The 23,320-nt window shown below is 35.8% G+C and overlaps 1 protein-coding gene across 2 annotated transcripts in view; it reads left to right on the top strand.

Moving 5' to 3' along the window:
- Positions 1-23,320, top strand: part of Ctnnal1 (catenin alpha like 1) — a 66,526-nt gene that overhangs the window by 35,295 nt on the left and 7,911 nt on the right. Inside the window, exons 7-14 of one of the 2 annotated variants that reach the window (XM_078047923.1) lie at positions 918-1,118; positions 3,060-3,146; positions 6,515-6,673; positions 7,013-7,105; positions 11,333-11,483; positions 16,881-16,918; positions 21,555-21,605; positions 21,695-21,849. In XM_078047923.1, the coding sequence (XP_077904049.1) occupies positions 918-1,118; positions 3,060-3,146; positions 6,515-6,673; positions 7,013-7,105; positions 11,333-11,483; positions 16,881-16,918; positions 21,555-21,605; positions 21,695-21,849 (935 nt within the window). The remainder of the gene's footprint in view (positions 1-917; positions 1,119-3,059; positions 3,147-6,514; positions 6,674-7,012; positions 7,106-11,332; positions 11,484-16,880; positions 16,919-21,554; positions 21,606-21,694; positions 21,850-23,320) is intronic. The other variant, XM_078047924.1, reaches the window with a different exon arrangement.

Below are 23,320 nucleotides of genomic sequence, written 5' to 3'. Positions count from 1 at the left end.
GATGCTCACAGTTGATTCTATACCTCACTATAATCCATGTTCTTTCTTAGCTTAAAAGAAAAAAATCCTGTAAACCTAAGAATGAGTGATTTACTGAATTTTGGTTATATGGCAATAGAAGAGGGCTTATGTTTTTGGAAAGATTATGTAGCCCCTCTGATTGAGGTTATCTGAATCATTGAGGTCTATTGGAGACATAAAACAAAGTGTAGGGAGACCAATTAGATGACTAGGAAAGTTTTTTTATGAATTAATAAAGGAAAATTGATGTTTTTCCCAGTCTCTCTTACCCTCCACAACTATCCCCCGGGCTCAGTACATATTCATGTTTGGGTGTAACATATCTTACAGAACTTTGCTTAGGCATTTTCTCAGATGTAAATTAGTTAAATTTTAATTAGTTAAGTTCTTAAATTCAGAAGCTCACGATTGATTCCATACCTCACTATAATCCATGTTCTTTCTTAGCTTAAAAGAAAAAAATCCTGTATACCTAGAATGGAATGATTTACTGAATTTTGGTACTCCCATATAATCTCTTGATTTTCCCAAACTTTTGTATTTTCATGGTTCATATTAAAATGGGTCTTACGTAGGATTAACTTGCAATATTTGTGACAGGACTTTAAAGTGGAGGCTGTTTCATTTTTTTCCTGCCAGTTGCTATGTGATGTTGCTCTTTTTGTCTTAGCAGTCACTGATCTCCTGGGAATGTCATTATATTAACAACTCTAGGAATGAGGCTATGCATGTCCCTGATGACTCTTGAACAATGTGTTCTCCTGGGGTAGTGAAAAGTATAGTTATCACTGTAGGCTATATTTCCTCTCAGCTGGGAAAGAAATTGATAGTGTTTAGCCCATTTTTATCAGGTGGGAATATTGATTCACAGGAATGTATATTCTTTTTATTCTCAGATGAATATTGAAGCTGTACGGGAGAACCCTTATTTTCAGTCCAAAGAGAACCTTTCTGCAACATTGGAAGTCATCTTGGAGCGCACGGAGGATTTCACGGATTCTGCTTACACCAGCCATGAGCATAGGGAACGCATCTTGGAACTGTCAACTCAGGCGAGAATGGAACTGCAGCAGTTCATTTCTGTGTGGATTCAAGCTGTAAGAACTTTTTTCCATCAAAGTAAATCTTATATAGTAGCTTTTCAGTAATGTTTTGAGACATGTGGAGGCTAACATAATCACCAGGAAGATGAATTTGGTCAACATGAAATGAGGATGTCCCATCTCTTTTCTCCCTCCTAGTTGGCCAAAACATCTTTCCCACCCAGCATTCACAGTATGTGACATTTTCCAGGCCAGTCCGGACTCTGCTACTGTCACCATGTTTAGTTTGCCCTGTTGTTTCCACTCTTCCACCAAACTCACCTCTACAAAATTTCTTCCCAGAATGCTTCTTCAGAGTGAAGCACAGAGGGGTAGATTCCTACCTAGAGGTTCTTGGTATCTGACTCTTACTGCTGGAGCCATGCAGATGTGTACAGTTCTTAACTCCGAGGACAGCTGATTGATAGACACAGTGCTATAGGACATTTGCTGAGGTTTAGATGCAATGAAGACAAGGGTAGATCCCTCTAGCAAGTAAAAATCTTTCATTCTTAGACAGATTCCTGGTCTAAATCCATTGGCAGCTGTTTAGTGGACCTCAAATAGGTTATTAGTGTGCTTAAAATATGGGAGGCTCTTTGGGCATGACTGGTAAAGAGAACAGCAAGTGTGTTCTCCATCTTTCTTAGCAGTGGATTGCAAAATGGAGGGACAGGCTTGAGGCATGTCGTTGGCACCATTTATATGTTTTTTCTTAGACCTAGGGTATGTCAGAAAAGTATTTCACATGACATATAACACACAGCAGAAACAGAACTAATCCAGAGTCACAAACAAAAGCTTTGGCTGTAAAGATGAAGGAAGGTGAATATGGTTGAGATCATGAAAAACGAAGCAGCCATCTACTTTATGGTAACTGAATTGATTTATTAATGAAGAGTAGATATGAATTACAGATTTTTCAGATATTTTATTGGTATCACAACAGAGCAGATGCTCATTAAGGAGGAATCTTACCGTAGAGTGGTATAAAAGACTCAAGCAATATTTTGTATTTAGTTTGAATTATCTATGTGACATTTAACACTGTAGATTACTGTTAAATTTTAAATTAAACATTATAAAGAGCTTCTTGTGTTGAAATGCTCTGTTAGAAACCCGATTCTACCAATTCTTATATTTGCGATTAACACCCTTCACATATTTCACAAGCACTCAGAGCTCCAATTCTGTACCAGATATACTTCTTTTTTTTAAGCAGTTCTTACTGAGTGCCTTTTATATGCCAGGCACCAGAAACTTAAAGAAGAATAAGATACCTCTAAAAAAAATCTTTTGTAAGAACATGTGTTTAGAGGGTTTGCAATAGGATAAGTTTGTGCTTAGCAAGAGGAATCAAGAAGACTTCATGAAAGCACTGACATTTTACTTTGATTTATTTATTTAAAGAATTGAACACCTCAGACCTGCCATGTACTGTGCCAGGTACTATGGATTCAGTGGTGATCTTAGTCTTTGTGGAACTTTCATAAGCCTAATGGTGAAGAGAGCTTTTAAAAATGAAATATATAATTGTGAACTGGAATGATTTCTTAGAGAAAAATTTAGAGTGCATTTGAAAGAGGTTCATATCTAGATTGGGAAATAACCTGAGAAGGCTTTTTGAGAAAGTGACATTTATGTAAGGTCTTATAGTACTTTGATTTTTAACTAGGTTAAGAGTGAAGGGGATGAACATTCCAGATAGAAAGAGATTAGTTTAGACACGAGTTTATTAAAGAAAATGGGTTTTTAAAAATTCACGTGTTTATAATTAGTATGGAAAAATAACTAAAATTTTATTTTCCATTTTAACCATAAGCAGGTACGTTTTAACAATATACTTTATTATATCAAAAGATATAAATTATTATAATTTACAATTTAAATGAAATTTGAATGCTAGATTTAAAAGATGACATAACATTATATACATGTACTTCTTAAAATTTTTAGCAAAGCATCAAAACAAAAAGTATTGCTGAAGAATTGGAACTTACTGTTTTGAAAATCAGTCACAGTCTCAATGAACTTAAGAAAGAAGTAAGTATGGTTTGAAATTTAGCCTCTTTTAATTTTCAGTATGAATGAAATCCATGTGTATTAATGTGTGACTAGAAAATGGATAAAATTTTTCCCTTTGACATAGTTTGAAGCAACCATTTATATGTGTTATCATTCTCAAAGCTTATACATGAATACTCACAGCAACTTCATTTTTAATGGCCCCAAACTGGAAGCAACCTAAATTTCCACAACAAGGGAATTGATAAATGACTTTTTCTGTAACTCTACCAAGTAGTACTTGGCAACTTAAAGGAATAGTATGTAGCAATCTAGATGAATCACTAAAACACTATATTAAAGGGAAGAAGAGCCAGGCACAAAAGTGTGTATGTTTACATTGTGAAAAAAAGTTCTAGACAAGGAAAAACTATTTTTTAATGACAGAAATCAAGATTAGTGGCTGCCTGAAGTCAGAAATTGAGGGATGTTAACCGATGCAATGGTGCAAGACTAATCCCAGTGATTTGGGAGGTGAGGCAGGAGGATCTCAAGTTCAAGATCAGCTTTGGCAACTTAGTAGACCCCATCTCAAAGAGTAAAAAAAAAAAAAAAATCAAAATACATAAAGGCTAGGGGATGTAGCTCATTGGCTAAGGGCCCCTGTGTTCAATTCCCAGTACTACTACAACATACAACAAAAACAAAAAAGAAAAGAAAAGAAACTGGGGATATTTACTACAAAGGGGCATAGGAAGCCTCTATAGAGTAATAAACTAATAATATAATATTGGTCATAGTAGGGTTATATGGCTTATGTGTTTGCAAAACTTATAAATCTGGGTTGGAGTTGTGGCTCAGTGGTAGAGTGCTTGCCTAGCATATGTGGGGCTGGGTTTGATTCTTAGCACTACATACGAATAAAATAAAGGTCCATAACAACGAAAAAAAATTTAAAAATAAAAAAACTCATAAAACTGTACCTTTAAGTTGGATATATTTAAATAAACCTCACTAGAGATTTCCCTGTTCTTAAATAAAAACTTGGTCAACTCATGACTTATTGGATCACTCAGGTAATTGGAAGTTCTGTGGTTACTTGAAGACAGGGATTTGTTCACAAACTACCTCTGGATTGTCTGTTTTCCTAAGTAGTGTTTTGGGACAAAATTCTGCCCACTTTGTGTGAAGGCTATCTACTGTTTTCTTTCTGTAATAGCACAGTGGAGAGTGAAATGAAGCCTGTGTGGCCTGTAAAGCCTAAAATAGTTACTATCTGCCCATTTATAGAAAATGTGTGCCAATCCTTACTTTCAGTGTTAAAGCACAATCTCAGTTCAGAAATCAGAAGGTTCACTCCAGTCTTCATTCAGTGGTAGGACTTCACTGCTGCTCCCAGCCCCTGGCAGAGCTTTTGGGAGAGATGTGTTCTCTTCTCTTTTCCACTCCCCTCATCCTCCACAGTGTAGCTGCTGTTACTGATTTTTGCAGGTTGTGGCACAGGGAGAGAAAAGAGAAAGATGAGGCAGAAAGTTCTTAAGGACTAGTTCCGCTGTAAGACGGCTTTGGCCTTAGTAGACCCTTGAAGCAGACTCTGTCTCATGGATGCTTGTGTGTGTCCCTCAGAGGTTCTCCTCAACACTATAACTGCCAAGTCTTATTACTCTCTCTACTCTGAAGGGTGCTTTAAGAGGGCCTCATAATAAGCACTTAAGCTCTTCAGAGAGATCCTCCTCATAAAAATTTCTCCCTTATCTCTGTTTTCATAATTCTTTTATGTTTTTTGAAGTGAGTCAAAGGCTTAAATTGGGTTTTGGATGTTTCTTATGTAAATTATGTGCATGATGATCTGTTTCACATTTCAACTTGGTTCTGACACCTCTGTTGAAACCTCCATTCAAACCCCTCATTGAACTTAGAAGAAGGTCATGGTTTTCTATGCCTTAAAACAAAGCCTACCCATACTATTTCATCCTATTCAATTTTAGCTAAACTATTGTTGAAATCCTGTACTCTCAATGCAGCGTGAAATCCTTTGGTGATAGACTGAGGGACTTTTCATAGGTTTCATTTTCTTAGCTCTTAGATGGACATAACCACATCAACCTATAAGGATTAAGGGAGCTGAAGTATATAAAGCTGCTTTCAGGACATGGCACAGAGCATGTTTGTCTCTTTTTCTTTTTCTTCCCAATGGTTGTTAATGGCTTGTCCCCAGAACCATTTGTAAGAGTTATGTGACCTTGGCAAGTAACTCAATCTCTATGGACCTGTTTCATAGTCAGAAAAATAAAGGGTTGGCAAAATAAAGGCTTCTCTGAAGCCCTGCTGGTTAAACAAAACCTTATACAATTCTTACATGGCTTTAGTTTTTAAAGGAAAACAGATCTTAATGTCTTTGTTTCTTGCTATTATTATTCTCACTTGGTTGCTGAATGCAGACAATCCTATTGTTAATTTTGTAGAAAGTCCTGTAATTTGAATTAACGTTGGATTATTTCCAGGAAAAAAGAAATTGCTTCATTTAAATAGGCTTAATTCAAGTCGAATTTTCCTTAGAATGATATTTTTATGAAAAATAATCTCTTTCAGGACAACAAATCACCTGTTACATTATTTAAAAAAAGAGGTAAGATAAGAAGAAAACATTTTTAGAGTTAATAGTGTTCAGAAATATTCAGATAGTGAGCCATGCTTAAAATCCATTCCCCCACAAAGTCAATCATTGCTTTAGAGTTTGGGATACCTTTGTATCTGTTATTTCCATCGGGATCCACTTTATTATTAGAGAAGAAAGTAAAATTCTGGATAGCAACCATCATTTACTGTACACCACTGAGAGCAGGGACTGGGTCCTACTTGTCATGCATGTCTAGCCTCCAGGGCAGTGCCTGCCACAATATGGGTATTTAATAACATTTCATTAAATATTTAATTGAATCTAACATTGACACTTCTTCAAAAGTGTGCTAAAAGACTTCTTGGTGATCATGAACTGCCATTTGATTTTTCCTCTTAGCACTCTGACTATAATACTTTCAATACTGTGAATTCCTCACTAACTCTTAAGAGTAGCAAAAACACTGTTGACCAAGAGAGAAGCTGTGTGGGAAAGAGCTGATTGGTGATAGGATGAAAAGAGCCCTGGCTGCTCTGCACTGGATGGCCAGGTCACCTTCCCCAGACAGCAGTATCACCAGCCCCAGGAGCTGCAAAAGGAAAAGACCTCACCTGGTCCTTGGGAGGGACTACATTCTCCAGGGCTCCACAACTTCTGTTACCTCAGCCCATCAAATGGGACTGCTTTGGGGCTTTTGTTCTGTAGTTCTAAGTGCTTGTCAGGTGATTGGTGACAAAATGTATTTTTTTTCCTTTCCTTCATTGCCCTTCACACCCAACATCTGCAGCTTCACAGTACAGCAATGCAGCTGGCAGCAGATCTGTTAAAATACCATGCTGACCACGTGGTTTTAAAAGCATTAAAACTTACTGGAGTAGAAGGAAATTTAGAAGCTTTGGCTGAATATGCCTGTAAACTCTCTGAACAGAAAGAACAGCTTGTTGAGGTGAGTAATAGGTTTGCTTGCTAAAGAAATTGTAGTTTATGATACAACAGCTAAACAGGAGAAAATGTTGAGTACAGTTTTTGGTTAAAGTCCTGATCAGATTGGAAGTAGAGATAATATGCTATGCTTTAATTTGTTCCCACTTTGACCCTAGAGAGTCTGTTGGTAAACAATATAGTTTTTTAATAATTTTGGTAATATGCAAATGTATTCTTATAGATTTTAATAAATTTTATTTGTAAAATTTAACTTTCTTTATAATTATGAAGTAATAATTATGAAGTGTAATTGTGAAGGATATGAGTATGGAAGTTGAACTATAGACTTGTTTTCTTGTAGACCTGTCGATTATTGAGACATGTATCTGGGACAGAACCTCTTGAAATAACCTGTATACATGCAGAGGAGACATTTCAAGTGACTGGCCAACAGGTAGGCTTAATAGCAGATTCTTTCCTCCATATTATGTCTTATCTGATTGCTATAACGAATTTTGAGGAAGGAAGGTGTAAAGGGTTCTGCATAACTAGAGGCCAGATCTACTAAGAGAAAGCAAGATAATGGACTCTTCATTGGTAAAATGCTGGAAATATGGCTGACATTCCATTGGATTATATAGTTGTCTGTCAAATTGAAGATTGGCACCCTGAAATTCTAGTTTATATCTATTCTAAATGAAGCTGTTTATAATGCTATAACATGTTTGGAAGTAAACTACCATTATGTAACGAACCATAAGAATAATCTCACATTTCAACCTAATAATTCCTAAAGGTATAGGGGGATTTAAAAAACAAAACAATTCTTGTTACATTATTTATAATAAAATTCAATTGAAACAATAACTATTCTTAAATTAGGCAAAATATTTGAAAATATTAAATTGTAATATATTATAATGTTAAAATAATAATATGATAATCAGAATTAGCAACATCAAAATATTTTGTTACAAAGTTAAAAGAAGTGGTACACAGATTTGTGTATATTCTATAATTGCTACTATACAAAATGTACATACCCGTGAAAATGATTACATGGGAATATGCAGAAATTAAAATTCTCCCTATTTAGATTACGAGTTATTTTTCTAAATTTTCTATTAGTGTTACTTATTCTTTATAATTTAAAAAGCCTTTTAAAAACTGATATCCCATTTGTTTATACTCGGGCTTGAACTCAGGAGCACTCAACCACTGAGCCATATCCCGAGCCCTTTTTATATTTTATTTAATTTATTTATTTTTTGTTCTGCTGGGGATTGAACTCAGGGTCTTGTGCATGCAAGGCAGACACTCTACCAACTGAGCTGTATCACCAGACTCCTTATATTTTATTTTGAGACAGAGTCACACTAAGTTGCTTAGGATCTTGCTAAGTTGCCAAGCTGGCTTTGAACTTGTGATCCTCTTGCCTCAACCTTCCAAATCACTGGGATTACAGGCATGTGCCACTGCACTCAGCCAGATATTCCATTTAATATTGTCTCTGTCAAATTTTATAACCTAAAGACAAAAAAAAATTCTTCTTTTTTTTTTTGAGCCCAAGCTCTAAAATAGTTTTCCAGATGTTCTTATTTAATTTATCATGGTCAACTGAAAGAACTTGCTCTTAAATTGCAATTTTGAATGATGGATGTCAAGTTTCTGAATATTTGAGTTATATCCAATAACAGTAAAAGTAACCTAGAGACAGTTAAGTTGTAGTCCTCTAGCGTGTTGGATGCTAGAGGGAGATTACATGCCTCCTCTAGAGATCTGTGTCAAAAGCTTATCATGGAAGTAGGAGCTACCTGAGTCAGCTTCCGTAATGATCGTATATATGCAGAATACTATTACAAACAGGGCATCTCTGCTTAGCGGGTGAAACCAAGGCTTTAATATCTGTCTGTACACATGAGGGTCAGCCCACTTGCCTTGGTAACTAATATATTTTTGAACTGGAGTGTTTGGCTTTCTTGCCATGTGCAATCAGTTCTTGTTCCTATCCTCAGGCTTTATTTGCCATCCGTTTTCTGCCTATGTTATAAATAGCATTTCTTAAGTACTTTGTTTAGAGAGTGATTATTACATGAAAGATAAAATATTAGCTGTTTCATTAATTCATTCATGTAGCAACTAATACAAGATCAAACATGAAATACCCAAATAACAGTGGCTTAAAGCAATCGGCTGCTCCCTATTGATAGTCCTGATTGGTGGCATGGCTTTCCTCCTCTTGGCAACCTAGGCTTCATCTTGTGACTTGCTAGCCTGCAGGACCTCAGACTCCCTGCTGGGTCCAGTGCACTGAACCTTCATATGGGGCAGGGAGAGAGCACTGAGGCGCATGAGAGAGGTTTGAATGGGCCAGGCATGGAAGTGGTGGCCCAGGCTAAAGTGAATAGAATTTAGTCAATGGCCATACCCCTTGTGGAGAGCAGGCTATCCTGCTGAATTACTCCACCATGTATAGACCAGTAGTTCTCAGACTGTGCCTAAATCTATGTTACTCCATTTTATAAAGCAGTAGTTTTACCATAAGCCATTTTGAGTTTTAAGTGCTGAGGTGGAGTGGTCTTTGTATGGTTATAACAGACGGGAGAAACTACCCTCTGCTGAAGTCCAAGGAAGAGATTTGGAAGTTCACTGCTGTGGTGGAGTGACTCTATACTTAATTTTGACAAGTTAACAACTACCATCTGCTTAGTACAGTGATAAGGCACAAACTGTTAAATAAATTAATTGTGGTAACAAAAATGACCACCTGTGACTTATTGAATTAGTCAGAAGCACATGAATGCATGGGTGTATCACACTCATACTGGAAAAACCAGGCCCATTGAACATTTTAGACCACCAAATGAAGCTATCCCTTTGCTTAAGACCCATAAAAGGAGGAGCACCCCAACTCTAGACACAGCCACACTCTGACTTCCTCACATTAGACATAGCCACACTGTGACTTCAAGAATCAGTGAGGGGAAAGGGAAAAAAAAAACAAGAGAGAAATGAATTATAGTAGATGGGGTAGAGAGAGAAGATGGGAGGGGAGGGGAGGGGAGGGGAGGGGGGATAGTAGAGGATAGGAAAGGCAGCAGAATACAACATACACTAGTTTAGCAGTATGTAAAAAAGTGGATGTGTAACCAGTGTGATTCTGCAATCTGTATACGGGGTAAAAATGGAAGTTCATAATCCACTTGAATCAAATGTATGAAATATGATATGTAAGAGCTATGTAATGTTTTGAACAACTATTAATAAAAAAAAAATCCCTTGTTGTGACTCTTGCCCAAGAAAATCTCCACAGCAGTGAACTTCCAAATCTCTTCCTTGGACTTCAGCAGAGGGTAGTTTCTCCTGCCTGTTATGACCATGCAAAGACCATTCCTAGCTGACACTCTGAAACTTATCCTCTTGCAGGATCTTGACCTAAAATAAAATCCTATGCTTTGATAACTCTGTCCCCTGAACAAGCTTTTTGTCTGGTTCCCAATCTCATCTGACCACATACAGTGACTCGTTACCTTTCTGTTTGCTGCTCTCAGTTCAGCCTCTTGAACCCCTGTGGCTTTCTTAACCTTTTCTTAGCCTTTATGTAAATTATACATATAATTGTGTAAGGTGTGATATGTGACTTGAATGTATTAGCTGTTTGAAATTAAGGCTGGAATAACAGAACTTGTGTTTGCCCAGTTTATGACTATCAAGTGACTTGCAAGTATTCATCCATTAATGAAAATGAATATAATGTTATTCAAGAAATTGTGACATTGTGGAAAGACACACGTTTGGTCTCTGTTAATGATACAGCTTGCTCATGATACCCCTCTATTAGGGAGCCTGGGAAATATAATCTTGCTTTGTGTCGGGAGCAGGGTGGTAACAAGATTTTGATGAAAACATAACTGTCTCTACAATAATTCTTTAAATTATTCACACATTTATTTAGCCCATATGGTGGTATGTAAAAGTATGAGGCAGATTCTTGCCCATTTTACTGTTTTGTGAGAGGCAGGATGATGTGGTGGAAAGAGTCTGGACTGTGGGTCAGGTAGATCTGAGTTCACTCATCAGCTCGGCATATACTAGATACAGGTCCTTGGAAAAGTTACTTTGCATCTCTGAGCTTCAATTTCTTTAGCTATAAAATGGGAATAATGCTTATTTGAGAAGGGTAATATTTTGTGTGTTTTTGAGGATTAATGTACATCAAACATTTATAAGACACAGTGTTTCGAGCATGTTATTATCTACTATGTACTCACAGGTGTGTGTACATGTTACTACTACCAGTACTACGGTCTACCTACCATTACTCCTGCTGCTTCACCACTATTACTTTCTCTTCTACTACCATATACAGTACACTATTTGTAGTCAGAGTGTATGTCTTTGAATTGTGCTACAGAAATAACTTTGTTGAAATAGTCTTCCTTGAATAAAGATAATTGCCCCCTGAATGTAGGGGCAATAATGTATCTGTAAGTCGGATTTAAGAAACACCACGTCTTATTCTATTGTGTATCTCTATATTACTCAACATAGGGCTTGTAGAAATTATTTAATAGTTGTTTTTTGAATTGAATTGAACAGTACAGACTAAAGTTTGGTTTCCAATGTGATTCTGAGGGCTAAGATTTAAAAATCCATGCCTGTGTATGTTGTGTTTCTTTAGATAATTTCTGCTGCCGAAACACTGACATTGCATCCATCTAGTAAAATTGCTAAAGAAAACCTTGATGTATTTTGTGAAGCTTGGGAATCTCAGATTAGTGACATGTCAACACTGCTGAGAGAAATCAATGATGTGTTTGAAGGAAGACGAGGTGAGAAACTATCCACATATTTTATGATTTTTCTCCTTTATGTTTTATTATTTTAATATATCTCCATAAGTTTTTTAATTGGAAGCCTCAGATGCAAAATGAATTATCATGTTATAACTCAGCTGAATAATTTCTTGAATATCTGCCACAGAAAAATGATAAAAATATTTTGTCTTTATTTTTAGTGTCTAAACAGTACAATTTGTGGTATTATAACGTAGTAGGTTTCTCTGAATTAACATTCTAGCTTTCCTATTGAAATATTATTTTTAAAATTTCTTCTAAATCATTTTTAATTTTAGTACAAAAGCTCTTCTATAATACAGAGATTTTCTGATTTAATTCTACTAACTTCATAATGAAATGAATGTAGTTATTTGATTTTTGAATTGCTTTCCTTCCACTTGGATGGAATCTCTTTCCTTGATGACTACATAAACTTGGAATATTGCCTGTGGTGGGTAAGTTCATTGGTATTTCTACAACATATAGACTAGTACCATACATTGTATAGGAAGGCATCATTTTTGCTCATTATTTTCATAACTACTGGGAATTTTATTTTTCCATTGTATTGTGTGTTCTGTTATTTGTTTATGCATTTTTATGTATATATACATATATTTTTTTCCCTTTGAATGATTTCTGTTAGTGTCAAAGCATGATTTAAAAAAATAAAATGTCATTTAAAGTTATAATATCAAATTACATGTTTACTTTCACTGAAGATGAATATTTAAACACCTCATTAGAAAGACCCATTCAAAATGAATGTTATTTGCTTAGAAATCAGGGAATGATAGACCTTCTAGTTATAACAACATTTGTAAAGTATAATAAATATTTACTGTGCTTCTATATTTAAAGATTTCTGCAATAGCTAGTGTGGATGGTATATCACTTTGAAGCTTTGCTAAAGGATTTATAGTTACAGGGATCTTTATGTGAGGCAAGTTTTGTATGTTAAAAGGTTAGGTCCACATTTAAGGAAGTATCACTTAGCCATAGGGATTGCTAGGAAATGAAGAGAAGTGGCTTGGTGTGGTGAAAGGACACCTGGTCTGGGAGAGCCAGAGCACCTCTAAGCCCAGCTCCTTCTCTAGCTGGACTCAGGCAAGCACTTCTTGCCCTGGCTGTGAGTGTCCTCAGCTCAGTGACGAAGGCCATCAGCTGAGCGGTTTCAGAAGCTCTGCCAATTCTAAAAGTCTTTTGTGAGTGCTCCATGAAGTTGATATCCTTTTGAGCTTTGAGCGAATGAGATTCCATGAAAAATAAAACCACAAGCTACTAGTGTCTGTGTGGGTAACATTATAAATATGATATTTATATTTATATTTGGAGGCATATAAATCATAATAATATAAACATACAAATGAAATACTGAGAAATTACTGTGTGCCAGGTTCTTTGATAAGTGCTAGACGTGCATTATCTCATTTCATCTTCTCAGTGACTCTATAAGATTATATTTCCATATTTTATTTATGATAAAACTGAGGTTTGAAGAAGTAATGTCAGTGTCCCACAGTGAAGAAGCTACAGAGGCCTGGAGTTGTGCTTCATCTAAATGAAGCCAAAGATAAATATTATCAACCACTCATCCACTCTTATCACGATAGGAATGAACTGATTCTGTGAAAAATGCCCACAACTGCCATGCAGGGTTTTACTCTTGTCTTTGAATTTTTTCCAGAAATGGCTGGGAGATCCCAAAGATGGTGTTATAGTCCTTGCTCTGAACCTTTAGAGCAAGGAGCAAGCAGTTGAGGGCCAGAAGACTGGATCTTTGTTTTAGTCTGCTACTTATTAGCTGATGATGGGGCCGTCTAAATTATAGAAGATATGATTGGGTATATAGTATATTAGTAATGGCAGCCTAGGCACATTACCTGGCCCTTTGATTTTTAGTTTCTTTTTTTTCTTTTCTTTTTTTAAATTATAGATGGACACAATACATTTATTTATCTATCTATCTATTTATTTATTTATTTGGTGCTGAGACTTGAATCCAGTGCCTCACATGTGCTAGGCAAGTGCTGTACTACTGAGTCGTGATCCCAGCCTTATTTTCAGTTTCTTTATGGCCATAAATGAAATAATTTGTCATGGTACTTGCAATATATAAATGGCAAGTAATGTGTTCTTCTGTTTTTACCATTAGGTGACCTCAAAGAAGTCCTTTAACCTCTGTTTCTCAGGTTCCCATCTTTAAGGGCCTTAGCTGGGTATGATGGCATTCACCTGTAATCTCAGTGACTCTGGAGGCTGAGGCAGGAGGATTGCAAGTTCAAGGCCAGCTTCTGCAATTTATTTATTTATTTTAATTTTTTTTTTTAAGAGAGAGAGAATTTTTTTAATTTTTTTTTTTTTTTAGCGGACACAACATCTTTATTTGTATGTGGTGCTGAGGATTGAACCCAGGCTGCACACATGCCAGGCTAGCTCGCTACCGCTTGAGCCACATCCCCAGCCCCCAGCCTCGGCAATTTAGCAAGGCCCTGAACAACTTAGTGAGACCCTGTCTCAAAAAATAAAAAGTGCTGGTGATGTAACTTGGTAGTTAAGCACCCTGGGTTCAATCCTCTATATTCAAATAATAAGGGCATTAGACTAGATCAGAGTAGGCAGATGTACAGCACGAGTATGTACAGAATGAGTGCCACTCCTCATTCTTGTCCCATGACAAATACTGCAGATTGATCTTGAATTTTTCTCACACTGAGCTTATTACATGGACCTCCGTTCTTTCTCTACACAGTACTCTACCATTCACTGTGGATAGAACAGAACTGAAACAGGAAGAATCTTGTGCTTGTTTTGGACCACATGTTCACTGTGGTTTTTTTTACTTTTAAGCTGGATAGGAATAGAGGGCAAAACAAACAGGTACTTAAAAGCAGACTACAGGGATTGGAACTTCCCTGTGATAAATATGACTAGCTGGTGGTAATGGTAGCTAGCCAGATTATATAATTGCCTCCCCTTTTGGAGAATAGATGTGACCATTTCATGGTCTGGGCATTATGGAACGTCAAGCCTGGATAATACAAGATTCCTTGCCTGAGCTAGTTATCCTTAAGTAATGATTGTGCCCTCCTTTTCATAGCTTATTAAGGCCCCATTTTAGAGATCTTATGGATAATATTCAGACTTTGAATTAGCTAGGTGGTAAATTTTGACATTTGAAGTGACCTGAACATTATTTTCTGTTAGTCTTCGTGCAGCTAAGTCAGGCACTTTTTATATTAGAGCCTGGCTATAAGACATGAAAATAGCCTCCCATTTAAGGGGTTTTCCCTTAACAATTCTTTTTTTTTTTCCTCCTGGTACCAGGGATTGAACTCAGGGGCATTCAACCACTGAGCCACATCCCCAGTCCTATTTTGTATTTTATTTAGAGACAGGGTCTCACTGAGTTGTTTAGCACCTCACTTTTGCTGAGGCTAGCTTTGAACTCTTGATCCTCCTGTCTCAGCCTCCCAAGCCACCATGTGGTGTGCCACCACACCTGGATCCCTTAACAATTCTGAGTTCAAAAAACTACTAATAAAGTTCTCTTACAATTCTGATATTACAGAGAAATTATTTAAATCAAATTATTTTGAAATACCACTGGCTGACCCTTAGCAATAATTCATTTTTTTCTTTTCCATATTTCTTATTGGTACATTATAGTTGTATACAATGGTAGGATTTGTTATTATATACTCATACTTACACACATATACCAATATAATTTCATGAATACCATTCCTCAGTATGTACCCTGTCCCTCCCCTTCTCCCTCTCCCTGGTCCCTTTCCTTTACTATTCTCCTTTTGATTTTCATGACACCACCTACACACATATACCTTTCTTTTCCTTTTTCCTCTCTAGCTTTCACATATAAGAGAAAACATGACCAGTTACTTTGAGTTTGGCTTATTTTACTTAACATAATGTTCTCAAGTTCCATCTATTTTCCTGCAAATGACATAATTTCATTCCTCTTATAGCTGAATAAAACTCCATTGTGTATATATGCCATGCAATAATTCATTTTGTAGATCAGCTCTGTCCAATAAAAATAGAATGCAGCCCACATATATAATTTAAAATTTTCAAGAAAACACAAGAAAAATTAAAAAAAACAGGTGAAATTTGTTTTAATAATAGGTTTTATTTAACTTAGTATTTTCAAAGTATTATTTCAGTGCATAATCAATATTTTAAAATTAGTAAGAAGATATTTTACATCCTTCTTCCCCCTTTGTACTGTCTTTAAAATCTGGTGTTTTACATTTACAGCACATATCAATTCAGACTAGCCATGTTTCAAGTGCTCCATAGTCACTTGTGGCTAGTTGATTCCATACTCACTAGGGCAATTCTAGATGAAACTTTTAATATTTGTATAAACTATTCTGAGACCAACAGGTGTGCTTTGTTCATATAATAGTCATTCTATAAGAAAATGAGTGATTAAGGGCTCTTATGTTTTCTTTTATAAGGTTAGACTATATGAAATTTGTTTTGTAGTTTCCAAGTGTTTGTATATGATAACACTTTAATTTGGCTCAACTTGATATATTATAGCTGAATACACTTGTTTTCCTTCAAAAAGCAATACTATTCAAATTTCATCTTAAATTCTTACACCAGAAGCCACAAACTAGTTTTGAAAAATCATTTATTATTTATTGTAACCAAGTCTGTACATGATCTGGGAGCTAGAAAATAATAAGACCATGATGAAGAGGACATTGCCTGTTTCCTTCCTTTCCTGAGTTATTATGCTTCATGCCATATGTCAATTCACAGCCAAAAAACTCTGTTGTTTGCTTTATTTCATTTTCCTGGGCTGGGGATGTGGCTCAATGGTAGAGCATTTGCTTAGCATGTACAATGCCCTGGGTTCAATGTCCAGCACCACAAAAAAAAAAAAAAAAAATCATCTTTCTATCTTGTACACTGAGGTTGTCTTCTTCCCTGACTGAGAATACATTATGAGGTTAGTTGTAAATGATTTGGTCTGGTACTTGCAGAAAAGGAAGAAGTACTGATACTGGTGCTACTAAAAGAGGACTTTGGTTTTAGTAGAGGCAGGCTGTGGTAAGAGGAGCACTGAATGAATGGAGCTAATTGTAAGTGAAAGTCAATGTGGTCAGGCATTTTGCTTTTCTCCCTTTTGAGTTGGGAGAGACCAGACGTCTCCAGTGCCTTAAGGGATGCAGGTGTTTGCAGTCTTCACCTTTGCCTACCAAATTATGATCTGATTTCTGAATGACATGTAATTAATAGGCTATCAAAATGAATGTACTAACATTCTTGTTCATTTAATCTTTGGTAAAAGTTAAATGTGTATAATATAAATGTATTATTAGAAAAAAATTTTTAAGTTATATATGTTATTTGTAGGAGAGAAGTATGGCTACCTTTCACTTCCAAAGCCAGCGGTAAGTAGAATTATGTACATTTCAGATTTTTTTTTATATAGAATCTAGATTGTGTTCTTGTTGCCTACGGCAGCTACTTTCCTTCCCTAAAGAAAAAGGTTAGGATACTAGACTTTGTTCAGAGTTGTTATTCTTGGTAGCAATCTACATGTGGCCCATACTCTGAATATTTGTGTTGGGTTTGAGGATTTGAGAGGATGGGTAACAGAATTTGTGATTAATAAACCCTAATCTAAGGTCAGAAGTCAAATTAAGGTCTAATTTGCTAGGTTTTGTTGGATTCATTTTCTGTAAATTAAAATTTTTAATACACTTTCTACCTAGATGAAAACATACCATGTGTTTGGGAAAGATACAGAGGGGTAACTGAGCTGGGCACTGGTCCTAAGGTCCATTTTGGGAATGACCAATTCCTGTCTTCTGGCTGATAGCATTTTAACATCGGTCATGTAACCCAGGTGATGTTTTGAGGACCAGAGCAATTTGTTTATAGAGATCATTCTATAGAAATTTATAGTTTTGAATAAAATGCAAGGTATGAAAAGCAGAGATTATAGTAACAAAAAATCATTTATCAAAAAGGATATTTTTCTAGAATCATCAAGTGTCCTAATAATTCTGACTTCAGAAATAGAGGGAAAACAATGGCAAATGAGAAAATAAAAGAATGGTAAATTATTCCCCACATAAAATTATACCCAGTTCCCTAGTCACAAAGAAGGGTAATTTTTACAGCTAAAAGTTCTTATAACAGGTCAATGTTTCGTGTGAGACAAAAAAAATTCATCTGTTCATCTGTTCAACCACTAAATACTCCTTAGCCATCTTCTGTTTGCTGGGCAGTAGGCTAGGCACTGGTGCAGTAATGATGAAAAAGATGCTAAAATATATATTCTGCAGGTGGGGATTTTAAAGACATTTTGTTAAGTGCAGTTTTCCGTTTTCCTAGAACTGCCTATATAAGTATGTCACTTAGAAAATAATGCAATAATTTAGTCAATGAAAAAGGCAGGCTGGTTTCAGCCAGCCTAGCTTGGACTTGTCCAGTAGAAATATGATTCAAGGCATACACGTAATTAAAAATTTTAAGTGGTCATATTTTTAAAAAGAAAATTGTGAAATTTCATATTATATTTAATCTGGTATATCCCAAATATTATCATTTCAACATATAATTAACATGTAACTATAGAACCTTTTTGAAGTATTCCTGTCAGCCTAAGTCTTTAAAGCCTGGTGTGTATTTTACACAGCACATCTTAATTCAGACAGGCCATATTTCAAGTGTTCAATGGCAACATGTGGCTAACTCTATTGGAGAGTACAGGTTTAAACTCACAGAAAAATAAAATGAATAGAGAGGAAAGAGAATTTATGTGAATGATTATCAAGAAGAACAGATGGTGAGTATCAGAAGAGAGAACTGGCAATGAAGAGAGAGAGAGAGTAAAGTGCCCATGTTTGGGATGTAGAAGTAACAGTGGGAATGGTTGTTGGTGTAGGGGAAGTGCAAATGATTAAGCAAACCCCCAGATTTAAAAAATGGCATATACTTAATTAGTTTATTTTAAAAAGAAAACCGGCATTTAATATTGAAAATCAGAGGCTGGGGTTGTGGCTTAGTGTCAGAGCGCTTGCCTCACATGTGGGGCACTGGATTCGATCCTTAGCACCACATAAAAATGGATAAATAAACAAAACAAAGGTAATGTGTCCATCTAAAACTAAAAAAAAAAATAAATAAAAAATATTGAAAATTAGTATTTGAAAACAATGTAGCTGGTGCAGAAGCAAATATAACACTGCAAAATAATTTTTTTTTTTTTTTTTGTGTGTGTGTGTGTGTGTGTGTGTTTGAAAAGAGCTTCTATGCCTTAACTATCCTCAGGGCGTAGATAGAAATTTGTCTATTTTTTTTGTTGTTTTTTTTAACCCTACTTAACTCTACTAGTTTATATTATAGTTAATATCCTATTGGGTTTAAGCAAATAGGGATAGCTTGAATTTTTTTTTCAACTCCTATAACTTAGGATTATTACAAAATATTTTTTTGAGGTTAGAAGAGACATCATAGAGCTTTTTAAATTTTTTTTTTTTACTTTTTTTAGTTCTAGATGGACACAATACCTTTATTTTATTTGTCTTTATTTTTTATGTGGTGCCAGGGATCGAACCCAGTGCCTCACACATGCTAGGCAAGGGCTCTACCTCTGAGCCATAACCTCAGCCCCAGTCATCATACAGCTTTTAATAGGTGGAATGTAGCAAAGATTTTATTGGACTAAATAGCGTTATCTTTAGGAAGAAATAATTTCAGAATCACAAACCATCTTCTTATTTGAGGATAACATAGCTAATTGTATTCCTAGAAATTTGTAGCTCTCTTTTCAGAGGCTCAAAGTCTTCAGCCTTAAGCAATTCAAACTATTGCACCTGACTGCATTTTAAAATAGTATCCACTAGATGGCAAGCGAGGTCACATTAGTAAGATGAAAAGAATAGGTCAATTCTCTTGTAGTCTTTGTTAAACTCTTTAATAACAATTTGTAAAATTAAAAACATAATAAATAAATACAGCTAATGTCAAAGAATACAGTGGGATGTAAAAATTCTAACTAAAATAAGGCCGAAAAGTCTTGAGAATATTCTTAACTTTCTCAATTGCTTTATGATTTGATTTATAGATTGCTAGAAGGAAATAAAGATGATATGACTATCGAAGGAGAAGCTAGAGATCATTGATCATGTCTGTTTGTTTTCTAATAAGCACAAGAGCCAGCTTGCATTTGCATGTGTTCATGTATGTGTATAATTTTGTAGTTCCTCTATGCATATTTATTTCATGTCCTTTTACCTCATTTATGTGTTTAAAATAAACATAATTTAAAAAATCTCAGAATGGCTATGTTCAATGAGTGCATCTAAACTATGGAATAGGAAAAGAAGGGAACAGTTTTGTTCTGAAGTGAAATTGGTAACAGAAGTAACAAGTCAGGTTGTAACAAGGGAAACAAAAAAGGAGCCGGAAACACACACACACACACACACACACACACAGAAGTAACAAGTCAGGTTGTAACAAGGGAAACAAAAAAGGAGCCCGAAACACACACATGCACGCACGCACGCACGCACGCACACACAGACCCCTATCACTTGACAGTGGGGAGCATATTCTGAGGAATATGTTATTAAGTGATTTCATGGTTATAATAATATCACAGTGTACTTGAACTAAGATGACTATGACATTGCTAGGTGATATAATCTACTGGAACCCCCATCGTATATGCATTATTTAGTTAACCCAAATGTTACACGGAGCATGATATGTACACACATGCATGTGCGCGCACGCACACACACACACACACACACAGATGGTCCTTGACTATGTGATCTTATCACTTTACAGTGGTGCAAAAGTGATACCCATTCAGTAGAAAGCATACATTATTGTTGATCTTTACCAAGCTTGCTGTAAGTAGTACAATGCTGGTTGGGCAGTGGCAGTGGGCCGAAGCTTCCAGTGAGCCAGGTAGGTGATCATGAGGGGAGCAGCTGATACTCTACCATATATATGTTGATAAACTATGAGACTCAGTATGTTAAGTATGTTAAATACATTTTTGACTTTTGATATTTTCAGTTTATGATGGGTTTATCAGGACATAATCCCCTTGTAAGTTGAGGGGCATCTATATATACATCTTAAAGGTATTGGAGAAACATGGTTGTTAGTACTATAGGGTCTATCCTGGTACCCTGTTCTTCAAATGAGTAGTTATCTGTGAACTTGTATAGATCTAACTGGTAGAGATCTCTCCCCTTCTAGAAGAAATATATTCTGAGTTCCAAATAATTTATGTAAAAACAAACTTGCTCTTTCAAAAATAGGAAACCATTGAACATTGGTTTACATATTAAATCTTAAATTCTAAATGTAATCTTTATAACCTGGGATACAGTCTGAACAGTTGTGATGACAATGGAACAAAGGTATTGAAATTTAGCCTTCTAAAGGCACATTATTTAAAGGAATTTAATTCTGGAGTCATAACCATTGGGAAAGTATGAAGTACTTACAGGTGATTTTTTAAATTTTTTTTTTTTTTAGTTTTCAATGTACCTTTATTTTATTTATTTTTATACAGTGCTGAGAATTGAACCCAGTGCCTCACACATGCTAGGCAAGTGCTCTGTCACTGAGCCACAACCCCAGCCCAGTGGTTATTTTTAATACATCATTTCATAAGAATAATTCAAGCATATAATAATCTTGTTGCAATAGATAAGCCAGAGAGGTTTGAGGGACATTATTATTGTTTCCCAAGGATATTGCAGAAGTGTCTTGAGAGGTCCCCAAAACCCTTATGCAAAGAGGAGAGCAACTGCAGACACAGAGGACACTGTGAAACAGGACACTCACCTGCTTTCCCTAGCTCCAGGTTGCAAACCAACGACCTGTTCAAAGCTGCATGCAATTCAGCAATTGTTTGTTTAGTTTAAAATACTTAATATGATTTAGCTATATACTAGATATGTTAAAATTAGACTTTGTTACATTATTACTATTATATTTCCTCACAATTAAATGTATTGCCTTTAAGAAATCTCAATTTTTTTATTGTCACAGAAGAATAATGCAAACCTGAAATCATTAAAGCTGGACAAGCCTGACTCTGAGGTAAAGCCTTTTCTTTTGTAATAATCTTACATCTATTCTTCCTTTTGCATCAACAATGACCAAGTTGTGATTAAAATATATGTTTGTAGGAGCAAGCCAAGATAGCAAAGCTTGGACTTAAGTTGGGTTTGCTCACCTCTGATGCTGACTGCGAAATTGAGAAGTGGGAGGATCAGGACAATGAGATTGTTCAATATGGACGGAACATGTCCAGGATGGCCTATTCTCTATATTTATTTACTAGGTAATGTGGTTACATTTTGATCTTTTAAAATTAGTCTGATACTTGGTATAAAGAAAAAGTGCCATGTAAAATCATTATGAGGTTAAAGTCTCTAGCAAAGGCATGGTAAAAAGACAGGAAGTAGTTAAACCATGTGCAGTGGTACACATCTCTAATCCTAGGGACTCAGGAGATTGAGGTAGGAGGATCACAAGTTCAAGGCCAACCTGGATGACTTTGTCCCCAATGGCAGGGATGAAGCTCAGTGAATAGTATGTGTGAAGACCCGAGTTTGATCCCTTGTATGCTTACACCCCCGCCCCCCCCCACAAGACTGGAAGTACTTACTATGACAATTTACTTCAGCAGGTACAAGAAGAAGACACATCTATTTAATTGAGAGTTAGATGTAAAAGTGATCTTTTTCTAGTTTTGTATCCTATTCTTTCCAGAATTTTGAAATAATTTACATTCTGCTTTTTGTCAACCTATATATCATATCTCTCAGCCAACACCAGTATATTTAGATAATGTACCTTTTATATCTTTATACAAGTAATGATTAGACAAAGATTAATGAATAGATCTATGAAGACCTATCTCTATTGATTGCCAAATCTCCATGAGTCACCTCTCATTATGGAGAGGAGACTTTCCCTAACTTTAGTATTACTTTTTCTGTATTCTCTGTCTTATCCATGTTATAAGGCTCTTGATCAAATGCCTTATTCATGTCAATTTTGATCATATTCCAGTCTTTTGCTATATTAAATCATACACATTCTGCTTAGCTAAAACCAGTTATCTGCTTAATAATCTGTTCTAGATTTTTTTCCTCAAGGAATGACTTCAAACTTTTATTCACTTTCTGAAATTTTCTTTTTCAGAAATTTGGAAAATCAGGTTTTGATACTTGAGTATCTCCTAGGTAGCTCCTTTCCTACTCATGTTGGCTTTGAAAAGATTAATAAAGTAGAATTGAAGAGTGCAGGCAAGTAGGGCTTTAAAAATGATCCCCAGAATGAAGCAGTCTTGCCTCCTGGGGCAGGATGTTCTCTAAAACACATGGAAGTGCAAGTGGCTCCCAAAGGCATTTCACTCCCAGGGAAAAAGGAGAGAGGGAAAGGCTGTAATTCCAACTGAGTTTTTCAGGGTCTCCACAAAGACTGAAAAGATGAGTGTCTGCCCATCTTATGGGGTAGAATAAATGACATGGCAGACAGAGGTGAGGGATGTTATGTTTGTGGAGTTCCTTCATGTGGAAGGAAGACCAGGAGAGGTCGCAAAGCATTCCACAGGGAAGAGGCTTCAATTGCCTCTTGATGATGTCTTCTGTGAAATGATAGGAGTCTTCTGTGAAATTTTTCTGCTAACTAATAATCTCTTGTTAATACCTTACCGTATTTTCCATCATTAGATACCATTCCTCTTTGGTGGTTTCCTTTCTTAGTTTTTAATTGTGTTTAGTGAGCTTCTTCTCAATTGAGTCTTC

Source organism: Ictidomys tridecemlineatus, chromosome 4 (assembly GCF_052094955.1).
Source record: "Ictidomys tridecemlineatus isolate mIctTri1 chromosome 4, mIctTri1.hap1, whole genome shotgun sequence".
NCBI lineage: Eukaryota > Metazoa > Chordata > Mammalia > Rodentia > Sciuridae > Ictidomys > Ictidomys tridecemlineatus.
Note: the sequence above shows the minus strand (reverse complement) of the source record. Positions and strands in the feature narration are given on the sequence as shown.